At 35.7% G+C, this 13,090-nt stretch overlaps 1 protein-coding gene across 1 annotated transcript in view; it reads right to left on the reverse strand.

Moving 5' to 3' along the window:
* Positions 1–1,663: 1,663 nt before the first annotated feature.
* LOC113229022 (facilitated trehalose transporter Tret1-like) overlaps positions 1,664–13,090 on the reverse strand; it is an 11,828-nt gene continuing 401 nt past the window's right edge. Inside the window, exons 2-7 of the mRNA XM_026462492.1 lie at positions 12,813–13,042; positions 12,068–12,391; positions 8,623–8,833; positions 6,094–6,311; positions 2,802–2,984; positions 1,664–1,903 (exon numbers count right to left, since the gene is read on the reverse strand). Of these exons, the coding sequence (XP_026318277.1) occupies positions 1,664–1,903; positions 2,802–2,984; positions 6,094–6,311; positions 8,623–8,833; positions 12,068–12,391; positions 12,813–13,042 (1,406 nt within the window). The remainder of the gene's footprint in view (positions 1,904–2,801; positions 2,985–6,093; positions 6,312–8,622; positions 8,834–12,067; positions 12,392–12,812; positions 13,043–13,090) is intronic.

A 13,090-nucleotide genomic window follows, 5' to 3' on the forward strand; every position in this document is an offset into this window, starting at 1 on the left:
AACGATAATATAATTATATTTATCTTAATTAATGTAGTCACCCTACAATTATTAATAGAAAAGGTCAAAAATCGCTTTCCTTAGGTTTTTATACAAAAAAATGTATGCCTACTACCCGTTTCTGTATCCGACGAAGTATTTACTGAGAATTTTTCAATATAATTCTCTTGAGGTGAGGCGGAACAACAGCTTACTCGTCTTGTTTGTCAGGTCTTACGCGGCGAGTCGCATTGTTCTGAACTCGTGGGGCAAGTAAAGTAAGGCTATTTGTCAGAGACATCCCTAAAATAGTTCTTAGAGTGCGACGTCGTGAACAATTCGTTGTGCCTTTTGCGCGTACAGTATCGCATAGGAACTCGCCGCTGCTCCGTGCCCTCACAATGCTCAACGAACTCTTGGCATCAGCACCGGAGTGTGATTTGCTTGCGTGGCGATGGGCTGCTGTACGTTGTGAATGCTTGAGATTCTGTGAAATGATGGATTCCTAGCGGAAATCGAGTGTGTGATTATAAGATATTTATCTTTTGTATGTTAATTTTATTTTATTTTTAATTTCTTTTTTTTATATTTTATTTTATTATTTTTTATAGTTATCTTAGTTTTCACGGTGCATTAGTTTCTAACTGTAATACCGTGTAAATATATTTACAATAAATAAATACCTGTGTCAAAATGTATATTCATAATATACCTTCTCTGTTGCGTTGCTCAGAACCAACCCCCTATTATCACTTTTTGAAAGAGTAATAGAATATGATAATTTGATAAGTAATAAATAGTTAATTGTAAGACTGAAGTTAGCCTCATCTTGGTCTTATAGATAATTGACATATGAATCATAGTAATGATGGTAAAATATTAATGAATGATCGGTTTTGTCTCTATATACCTACTGAAAAATATAGTGCTACGCATGCAGTGTCTTACAATCACAGAACAATAAATACAGTAGAAGTGGTTAGTTCGCGTCTGACGCGTGCCAACTATGGGTCTCGAAAGACCTATTTGAGCGCAGTTCGCCACTTGCGCTATCTATGGTATGGTTGTGTCGTTCTTTCGTGCAAATTCTCTAAAATCCTAGAAAAATATATAAATAGCCCTATTGTGCTGTTTTGGAGTGCAAATATGCTAGCCGCACCAAAAACATTACCCGCGATGGTATTTCATATCACCAGAAAGTCTCATTTTAATAAATATTCTTTTATAGAAATATTTTTTTGTTACAAGAAACGAAAGTTGCAATATGGTCGCTTCTTGTTTGGACAACAAAATTAATCTCCAATAAGTGTAATATCATTGCTCCAATTCGTCAGCAATGAGCCGCTGGATGGCAGCATATTGATTGAATGTTCAATATGATATTAAAACGTAACTTGTAATAATAGGTATTGATGGTATTGAACTTACAACGGTATGCCAACAGGGTAACGTTTAAATTATATTAACAATCCTGAATTTGTTGTTTCTTTTTAAATTTAAAACTACGACCAATCTGGTTGATGCACGGATAATGAGTTTGGCGATGTTGGTTCTGATAGTAACCGGGACTTAGGCACTTCCATTGTTTTTTCTTCCGTGGTTACAATAGTGAAAAAGCAAATTGAAATGTTATCTACATTATTAAATAAAACAAGAAATGAAACAAAATTAAAAACAAATTATTTTATTCCGTTCGATATAAAAGTCCATTCTCAAACATTTTTTGTATTTCGTCAACTGACCTACTTCTCGTTTCTCTCATAAGGAAATACGTACTAAGAGTCAATAAAATACAAATGAAAGCAAATAGTAAGAATATTCCATCAAGTCCTAGGAGATTTACGGAAAATGGAAATAAAGCCAGAACGATGAAGTTGCCTAGACACATTGCGGTGTTTGCTATTGTAGAAGCAAGGTTCTTGAGCTGAAAGGAAAAAAATATGGTCAGCTTAAATCGGTAAATGTTTTGGCTCTGAGCATTGCGTACCACTGGTAACTCCATACAAACGTAGCGGTGATGCTTCTATGTGTGTACGTCTGCCGCGTGTCGTGTACGGACGCACACATTCACAAAATCTCGCGATGCACTCGTGTTGCTTTTTTTATAGTATTGAGTGACAGGACGAACAAGTGGTGGCGCCTGGTGTTAAGTAACACGCCTGTTCATAACAGTAGCAGTGCCACTCAGAGCTTTAAACAACAGTAACATTGCCACTACGCCCTCCACCCTGGGACATAAGTTGACAAGTCTTATGTGCCTGTAATTTCACCAGCACCCTTACCCTTCAAAACTGGAACGCACTAATGCTTACGTTAGGTACTGTTTGGCGGCAGAAATAGGCAAGGTGGCAATCTTCCCTGGAAGAACTCTTTCTAACAATAGCTCCTAAGATGTTTGTAGGTAATACTAACCAATGGATCTTAGTTATCTGAATAAATAACTTATGTTATTATTATTGACGTTTTGAAAGATGGTAGTCGAGCCCTATGTCCAGAAATATTTAAAAAATCTGCCCATCATAATATAAGTAGGTACTACACTAGCAAATCGTCGCCTTTCTCAAACTCGTATCTTATAGCGCAAAGTTACCGAAGTTCCAGAAATTAATTGTATATACAAATTTTGATGGCTAATTTCACATCATACTTTCTTCATATTCAAACACTGGCTTTTGCCTATTCTTAAAGTAATGTATCCAAATTAACACCCTTGATAAGAAATTTAAAATAAATAGACAGTTTCACCATCTCCTGAATAAACACTCTATATAAGATGAGAGTTTTAGAAAGCAAGGCGACGAAATAACATATTTCTGATTCACCTTGTGAACAAAACACTCAGAGATCTGTAGGAAAGGCACAGCTGCAGCCCCCATTTGGAAGACACAGCAGTAACCCAGCACTGCTGCAGGTATCGTCCATTCAGGAGCCCAGGACCAACGGAGCAGTGACGCGAGAAGCACAAGGAATACAGCAGATAATATCGTAGATGTCAACATTAGGACCTGAAATGAGTTCATATACATGGGTGATTGGTATCATGATCATCTCCAATCGGCATGTTTAGGTTCGGATCAATTTGTAATTGCGGCGTAATACCTACATAGCGTAATGAAATTGTGTAACGTACAAACTAGATACGAACCAAAATTCACGTTCGCGCGTCTTCTGCGGAATTCTCGCGCATCCGCGAGGAGGAGTCTAAAGTATAAAGGCGCGGTTGCTGGAAAGCTCGCGCATTTTATGTTTTCACTTTCACTTAATAGTACATTACTGCAGAGGCTGGGAAGTAAGGGATTGCTGGACGAGTATGAGTTACACTTTGTATTAATACGAGTCCAGCAATCCCCGTTCCCGCCGAGGCATGTATAGTGCTTTTCTCAAACAATGTGCGGAACTACTAAAAGACCAAAGAGAGGAAGATGTATGATAAAAAAGTAACAAACATTATAAATAACATTTGACATGTTAGGACAATTTGCTAAAAGAATATGTTGTTATTTTTTGCAGGCACATATTAATAATCTTTAGTAGTTTGCTGAACTTCTGATGATGTGGATCACGTTATTCTCCAGTGCATGAAAGTTTCATAGCTTTTCATGTATCTTACTTTGCTCATAACTAGCAACAGTTTTCCATGGTTAATATTACCTCTTGTTTTAAATTAGGTGGAGCACAACCAATTACTATATTTCCGTTATCGCTCTTCTCATTAAAACTATTTTATCAACGAAAATACAAAAAAGACGAAAAAGCGGAAAAGAATAGAAAACTACTTTATTCTACCACCTTTTCTTTTTGGAAAACAAGTAGTTAAGCAGTACCGGTAGGTATTTTTAATTATCACAATCACGAATACTGGTCAGTTGGCTATATGAATTTTTCTTTTCACGTAGTTCATTATTAGTATTAGATAGATTTAAAAGTTTAGAGAAGAGGACAGTTATGGATTTTCATTCTTACTTTGCAGGCCTTGGCCGGGAAGAAGTAGCATGGTCCACAAACTTTCCATGTTCGTCTTTTGAAAGTAAAGCAAATATGTTTGAGAAAGTTTACATAAGTGTCACTTTGAACAAAAATTTTGAATTCGTAATTAGTGGAATTTTCAGGATAAAGTCTTTTATATTTTTTTATCACTTTCTTCGTATTTTCTGCATAATATACTTAAAATAAAAATAACCTTTGTAAAAACCGTACTTGTAACTTCAAAAACTCGCAATTTTTTTTCTTATTCCGTCAATGCCGACACGTCATCCGGAGTGTAGGATTGTCACTAGAGGTGGATGGTAACGTAACGGCACGATCAGAGATGGGCAGTGGGTTAAACCGAATCAACCCGCCCGGGGTTAAGCCGGGTTTTTACCCAAAACGCTCTTAATCTATTTTTGCCCAAAATTGTGGGCACAAACGGCAAGGGAATGCTCGAGCATTCTAGTGACCGCGTGCACCATCTCGCGAAGCGAGGCGTAATTGACGCTTCGTAATGTAAATTTAACCTTTAAAGATATCGCTACGCATAGAGAACTTGCAACGCGCGTTTACAAGATATTTAGAATTCATTTCTTCAGGTATATCTCATGGGAGTCCCTATGGCTAGCGCCTCAAGTTCTTTCGATTAAAACCTCTCAACGAGCAAAATGGAGGTAAATTACTACTCCGCGAACCCAGTTAAGGTTAAATCGTGGAAAATAGTGATGCTTGTTAATTTTCTCACTCCGCATAAAATGAATAAAATAAAGTAGCATAAGTGCAACTACAGTTACAACAAACACCAGCACCAAAAATATCTAATACCGAGGCATCTTCGGGAGTTGTTGATTGTACGACTCTCGACCGAATAATGAGCTTGTCTTGTCACTACCCTCCCTCATTACCATCTATTCCACTAAGTTCAACTATAAGTTCCATCAGTTGTACTAAACTAAAATCCTTCACAGTTTTACAGGGTTAGGACTGTCGCGTTATTAAGTCCATGTGGCGTGTTTATTACTTTGCATCAACTTTATACAATTATATTATTTGTATTTACAATATTTGCACGGTATTTGCACTGATTATTTCTCGGTTCATGATTAGAATTTGTAAATAAAAGTGAACTGCGCAGCTATGTGATTTTGGAATGTCGTTCCTTCGTAAAAGGTCACTAGTTGACGGGTGATCAGTATGATTTTTTCTTCATAACCAGAGATGAGGCATCGCGTAGATTTTACGGGGCGTGTTAATACGGGGTTTTAACGTTCAAACCCATTAACGCCGAAAATAGAGAGCAAAACTATTTACAGCTAATAATAATAATAATAATAATACTTATGTTTATTTCTCCACAAAAACACGTACTGAAGGTTCTAAGTAATTTAAGATACAGTTACAGTTTTTTTGAAGGAGCTGGGGCTTGGTCACCAGGCCCTTACATTCACAGGCCCAGACCATTACAGCAATATGTATTGTAATCGAGTTTTGTTCAAATTCAATGATCCTATTATTACCGATTTTTTACATCAAAATTTGTAATTAGTTATGGAATTATACCAAACTGTGTACTTGCCGTTTGTGCCCACGATTTTGGGCAGAAATAAGGTAAAACCCTGCTCTTCGGTAAAAACCCAGTTTAATTCCGGGCGGGTTGATTGGGTTTAACCATAGATATAGAAGGTTTAACCCACTGCCCATCTCTAATCGTTACTTTACGTTACCACTCACCTCTATTGACAACCCTACACGCCGAATGACGTGTCGGCATTGACGGAATAAGAAACAAAATTGCGGGTTTTTGAAGTTACAAGTTAAGTTTTGACAAAGATTATTTTTATTTTAAGTATATTAAGAAGAAAATACGAAGAAAGAAAGTGACAAAGAAAGTTAGAACAATATTCCTTATTTTAAACCAAATTACAAAAGAATTTATCCTGAAAAGTCCACTAATTACGAATTCAAAGTTTTTGTTTAAATGATAGTCGATAATGTGAATTAAGTGAAAATGAAAACATAACATATTTGAACCACAAAGGAAAATATTTACTGAGGATACCAATGATTGAACGGAGACATGACTTTAAAGACTTGTATCCAAGTCAAAACTATTAATAAAAAAAAAGATAAGCAGTAGGTACTTACCCGCCTACCAACTAAATCGCAAATAACTAAAGAGAAAACACTGCCCACAAGGAACGCCACAGCCAGTATTACAGCACAGATTTCGTTGGCAATATTTGGCGCTGCTTTTTCAAACAATTGACTGGCATAAGTTGTCACTGCGATTGTTCCACCAAAGACTAGCAGTATAGTATGGAATGTTACAACGAACAGCGCCCGTTGTGCTGATTTTGATGAACCTGAAAGTACCCAAAAGGACTCCACCTTAGGACCTGGCAGAATCATCAGCGCCGGTGTTCGACTGAACTGCGGCATAATGCTGACACAGTACATTCCACTCTACACCCCGTCACATTATAACACTCCAGACCATACTCGCAAACCTAGACTAGCCTTTTTCTTTATCATAACCATTGTAATTATGTCATAAACTTGTTTTTTAATCATTGACTTACAATTATATGGACGTCGGGTCCGCGCTAAAAAGTGTCCGAACTTATAGGGCGTTAAAATCGTATACAGAGCGTCATTCACGCTTTAGTCTTCGTTTGTTCGACTGACAGCGAAGCAAGCAAAATTAGACAGTACTGCGATGACATTACAATTTAAATTCAACGTTTTAGCTTTTTCATATTCCTTTACATGTCACTACGTTTAAATAGGTTGACTTGGGACATTTTTTTCGTGGTTTTTGTATTAGACCCGTCGTCCATTTATTTGTAAGTAAATGTTTTTAATGTACTGTGATTCGAACAAACAAGTTATCTAACTATTATCAAAAAGAGACTAAGAAATTTGCAGATATTTTTGTTATTAAAATATTTGGTAGGCTCATTTTGAAGGTAGACGGTTTGGTTCTTTTTTTATAAACCTCCATCTCATATAATGAAAAGTGACGATAAGGTTGACGATGGACTTTTAAAGAATGCCTATTCACGGTCGCCTTGAAAAGGTCTAAGTTGTAGCATTCAGGGAAATTGTCTGTAAGCAGGGCGTTCCACTTCATAGCTATTTGCCATATAAGGCAAGCGTAAGGCCTCGTGCGAATCTTTGAAATATCCATATAATAAGGGTGGAATCAGCCTACGTCTAGTCCCCCGATAACAGAAAGGGGAAAGTGGAATTAAATGGTGCAATTCCGTCGCACCATTCCTTTGGCTTCCTTCTTAACCTTTCTATTTATATTTCGGTAATAATAAAGATTCCAAATATAAAATAAAAAGAAAGACTGAAGAAGAAGAGAAAAGAAAATAAAAGGTTCCAATATACAAATGAAATTACTGCGAACGGCGGCACCTAATACTAAATACGCTGCGTTGAAATGAGTTATCGAAAAATAAACACAAAATACGGACAAAATAATCGTATATAAGTAACAATGAAGAATTTGTATTGAAAATCAGGGGAAAAGCGATGGGAAACATTTAGTACTGGAAACTCGTTTTATTCCTTTTTGTTATTCAAAACAGCTCGACAATCCACCTTCTTTATTCCCCGCACGAAATCTTAACAACCAATCAGTTTTTTTATTATAGAGTACACTGGAACACTCCGTCCTTATGTTGTTGATATATCCTTTCAAATGCGTACGACAAAGCAATGGAATACTCGACCGGCATGTGTGTTTCCCGAAAAGTACAATTTGAGGCTATAAAATAGGCGTTTGCCTAAAGAATAGGCATTTCTTAGGCAAACGCGTACCATCGTCGGTCACATCGTCACTTATCATATAGATGATTTCAATAAATGTCAAGTAATATCTTTCAGTCATAGCTCTCGTCGTATAAGGCATATATACACCATGAATGGTGCTCAGTTGAATAGAGTGGAACATGTCCTAGGTGTTAATTTAGATCATCAATTTTATTTTAGTCGTCATATTGACATTATAACCAGTAAAGCTAATAAATCCACTGGTTTCTTGATGAGAATGTGCTCCTTATTTCGCGATTCTGTATGTATTAAAAACTTGTACTTTTCATACGTGCGCGGAATATGCATCAACTATTCGGTCATCTAACTACAAAAAATACATAATTGAAATAGAAAATATACAAAAGAAGTTTGTGAAATTTCTTAATTTCAAAACTTTTAAGTCATCTTCTTCTTACAACAACAGTTGTAAGAATAATAATGTACTACCGTTAGAACAACGACGAATTAATTTAGATATGTTGTGTAATTATGTATAATATTTTAAACTCAAAAATTGATTGCTCTGAACTAATAGGTAGCCTGGGACTTAATACTCTGAAAAGGCGGACACGACATACTCGATTCGTACATGTGCCTACCCACCGTACTAACTATGGAAAAAATTAAACTCTATCACGCATAGGGTACACTTACAATACATATTTTGCAGACTTATACCCTTTCAAATGAAGTAAGACCCATTATAAGTTTATGTTAACTAAGAAATTAGAGGAAAATCAATCATAGCTATAATAATATGTATACATAAGCACACGCGCGCGCACACACACACACACGCACACTTCCCTGTTTATATTCCCTTCCCCGCTGTAATTATTTCCTCTTTAAACTCACAAAGCGTTTTCCATGGACTCATTTCACTACCAGACCTCTTCACTTCAGTTTGGTTTAACAATTCCTTTTCAGTTCCAGTGTCTGAACATTTTTCAGTAACTAAGGTCTTATCTTCAGATTTGTTTTCCTGATTCAATAGTGCCATTTCTTCTAAAACCTTAGGGGTAGCTTTTGATGCTCCCCGGTAGAATTGTAAAGATTTTAATGCATCCTGAAAATGATAAAAATCTTCATAAATATAATCCTCATGAATAAACCGCTATTGTAAATGATGTGAGTCTTCTGTACCTACATTTTTATTCGTCATGGAGTCTTTATTTTTTTCTAAGGTACCAAATGACGGGATGAACAAGCCGTGGGCTGATGGTAAACCTGTCTGTCACCCAGAGCCTTAAATTGCAAATATTTCAGGGACGCTGCCACTATGCGTTAAGTACCTCTAGTCGCACCAGCACAATTACCCTTATAAACCAGAATGCAATAATGCTCACAATACGGTTTCGTGGCAGTTATGCTTCCCTGGTTGAACTCTTTCAAATGGAGGTAACTAGTTTAAGTTTGAGATGATCGAGATTGTCACCTAAAGAGTCCATATCTGCCGTCCACTAACTAAAACGCCGGCTAAGCGACAAAGTATTTTTTTGAGATATCATAAAAAACCATAGCCCAGTTTTAAAATATTGAAATTGTTTAATGGTATTTCAGCTATGCATCGTTAGTGTAGGTTCCGATAAGTCGCACACGTTAAATAATTTTAACTGTTTTTAAAAGATAATGTTGTGATTTTTTTTCTATTTAAAACGGATATTTGACCATTAAAATTTAACACTTAGCCTCGTTAGTGGACGGCAGATATATCGTCAAATGGCTTTAGTTAATTCAGCGTAACAGTAAAAGTGTCACACTTTGGAAGAAATATATAGTATAATTTGAGGATATATACTGATTATTATACGGTATGAAAAAACGATTTCTACAAATTTTCGTAATAGAAAAAAAACACAAACTTACTTTGAAATTTAAAAAAAAAACCGCTGTATTCAATACGTACATTACATATATCAATGATTTTTTTTATATCAACTGAATTAAATAGAACGTATACAGGGTGAAAATTTGAGACGGGGCAGCAAGGCCAGCTACCTTAATAGTTGTAGTTACAGGAAAACGGTTCGAGAAGACTATCCATGAATTTTGAAGATATTTTGATTGGCATTCACAGATTTTGAAAAAATGGCACAGTCAGCAAGATAAAAGGCAATTTGTACAAATTTTTTTTATGCCATTCGATCCGGTCTCTGGTAAGGATATGGATCCTTACCAGAGACCGGATCGAATGGCGTTATTGTTTTTATTTTGAAATACATAATACGTATACAATTTGTTAATTTCCTTAACTATCTAGAATAAAACTGATTGTTTATGTCCCTACAAAATGCATGGTAAAAAGTTTTTTGCGATTTCTGACATTTCGAGTACTCTTACCTCAGTTGTTCCCATAGAGACTATTGATCCTTACCAGAGACTGGATCGAATGGCAAAAAAAAGTTTCGTGTAAGTTGCCTTTTACCTTGCTGACTGTACCATTTTTTCAAAATCTGTGAATGCCAATCAAAATATCTTCAAAATTAATAGATAGTCTTCTAGAACCGTTTTCCTGTAACTACAACGATTAAGGAGGCTGGCCTTGCTGCCCCGTCTCAAATTTACACCCTGTATAGTACACGACATACATTTTTTAAATGGTTTTAATTTCATTTGTAAAAAAAATAATTCTGAAATAAAGCCAGTGTCCCTGTCGCTCGACCCGACCAAAATGAACCGTATTAGTAATCGACTCATAAGAATAGGGCATGACTGTCTGAGTATACAATATTAGCAAGTACAACTATACTACAATATAAAGGAATGAATAGGAGGCAGATAAGAAATTTAGAAAGAGTTTCGAATTTCTTTTATGATATCTAATTACGCCTGTCATGTCATGCGCCTGTCAGTAAGTGGCATGCTTACTCATAATCGTTGCAATAGAGCTTTAAATCGTAAAATCGAATAAGCATTTGAATTTGAATAGAAAACGTATCCTCCTGAATAAACTTGTGAAGCTCGGTATGCATGGAGATCTCCTTCGATGGCTTAAATCTTATATTGAAAAGCGTACTCAGGCAGTGGTCACATAGAGGCTGTATTTCTGACTTTCTGGATGTAACTTCCGGTGTGCCTCAAGGGTCTCATCTCGGTCCGCTTCTTTTCACCCTTTATATTAATGATTTTGACAGCGTCTTTGTAAATTCACAACACTTAGTCTATGCCGATGATACTAAAATATTTAAAATTAATACTAAAGACAGTGACTGTTTAGAAATACAAGGTGATCTCGACCAATTCTCTACATATTGTGTTAACAATCGGCTACTTCTCAATCCTGCCAAATGCCATTTGATTTCCTTCACTCGTTAAAATGACCCCATAGTTTTTAATTATATTTTAAATGGCACCATTATCAAACGCCTTAATCAAATAAGGGACCTAGGTGTTATCTTCGACTCTAAGTTGCACTTCAATGTTCATGTCGACAGCGTTATTTCTAATACATTTGATTTACTCGGTTTTATTCTACGTATTTCGCAGCCTTTCTGTAAAGCCATTACTTTTAAAACTTTGCACTCATATTTTGTGAGGAGCAAAAAAATTATCAAAAATCTTTGATTTCGCACTAGAATTCAATATATAGACTAAATCCTCTTGTAATGCTTTAAAGTTTCCAACTATGGGCAATAGAAGAAATTAAATTATATTAATTCATGTGTTTTATATAAACTTTTAAATAACTACATCAACTCACCAGAATTATTACAAAAAATTAACTTAAGAGTTCAGTCTTGCACCTCCTTGCGTTCTAAAGCTACCTTCGGATGTAAATTTAGTAGAACAAACTACACCAAAAATGGTTTCTTTAAGCGCTCTTTGGATTTTTGTAATAAACACTTAAATAATATCGATATCTTTGGGTAATCCTTACATAGTTTTAAGAAGAAAGTAAGAGAAGTAATTTTTTAATTTTTAAATCTAATTTTCGGGATGTTACTTTATTATCTAGTTTATTATGTTGTTGTATTTGAATGTAGTTGAACCGTAACTTACTTGCAAAATTCTTGTTTATGATTGTGCAACTCCAGGTCTATTTATTCTAATCGATGTTTTTGTATCATTTACCTGTTTTATGACAGTTTGTTTAATAATAATAAAAACTCTCATGTCTCAAGTGTCTGTAGTTTCGTTAGCAAACATATCCTTCAAAACCCGAACGCAGTATTGTGAGCGTTAATGCTTGGCGGTAGAAATAGGCATGATCGTAGTATGTTTCTAGACGAACTTTTCCACAAGGAACTCCATTCGTACCTACTATTTTTTTATGGAAATAAATAAATGTTCTTTTCTTTACCTTATCTTTTCCTTTCGCAATTAAAAATGCGGGAGTCTCTTTCAGACAACACGACAGCACGACAAACAAGACACTAATAGTCAAATTAACGTAATTTACGACTTGATAACTACAGAACCATCCGATCAGGTACGCAATTAACATGCCAAAAATGTATGTTAAAATGAGTATGGAGCCCAAAGTTCCTCTAATGGCGTCTTGGCTGATTTCTGCGACGAAAGGAAAGCAGATAACTGCTTGGATCCCCGATGATAGGCCGAGGATAATTCTGCCAATCAGAATAAGATGGATACTTCTGGTTGTTGCTATTATGGCCCAAGATAGCTGGAAATATATGAAAGAATTTAATTCAAAGTATCATACAGTGAGAGGTCAAAACCGTGGCGGTGAAATTATGAATAGAATAGAATAGACATTTATTGCAAAGCCGCAACACATAGATACAAAAAGAAATTATAACACAGACAAGCAAAATAAAATAAAATGAATTAATAAACAAAATAAAAAACCACATAAAATAAGACAAAACTTTTGTCTGTAAACAAAATATAGCGACTACAAATTTTGTACTGTCATTTGTGCGGTTGTGGCGCACGCAAAAAAACTTCATTCAGCATAAGCCACAGCCATAATTGACCGTGGCGCTGATGTTCAATGAGCCCTATAGTGTTCTGTTGACCTGGTTTAGTTCCCGGAATACAATTGCTAACAGTAAGCGCGTTTTTAGACCAACGAAATATCTTACCGCAAATCCCAGAGCACTTAAAATACAACTCCTCTTCTTCCCCATCATGTCAGATATCCAGGCACTGAAGGGCGTCACGAACAAATTTCCCAGCATTACCAAGGATCCAACTAAATTGGCTTCAAAATCAGATATGGGCGAACCAGTAGGAGATTTATCACTTTGTAAAACGTACAAGGCGAAAGACGGCCAGGCAAAACATAACCCTGTCAAGAAGTTTCCAAGGGACACTGCAAAGATACAATTTATTATTATTATTTTAATATATAAAAATAAGT

The sequence above is a fragment of the Hyposmocoma kahamanoa genome, unplaced genomic scaffold, assembly GCF_003589595.1.
Source record: "Hyposmocoma kahamanoa isolate Upper Pololo Valley unplaced genomic scaffold, ASM358959v1 270, whole genome shotgun sequence".
NCBI lineage: Eukaryota > Metazoa > Arthropoda > Insecta > Lepidoptera > Cosmopterigidae > Hyposmocoma > Hyposmocoma kahamanoa.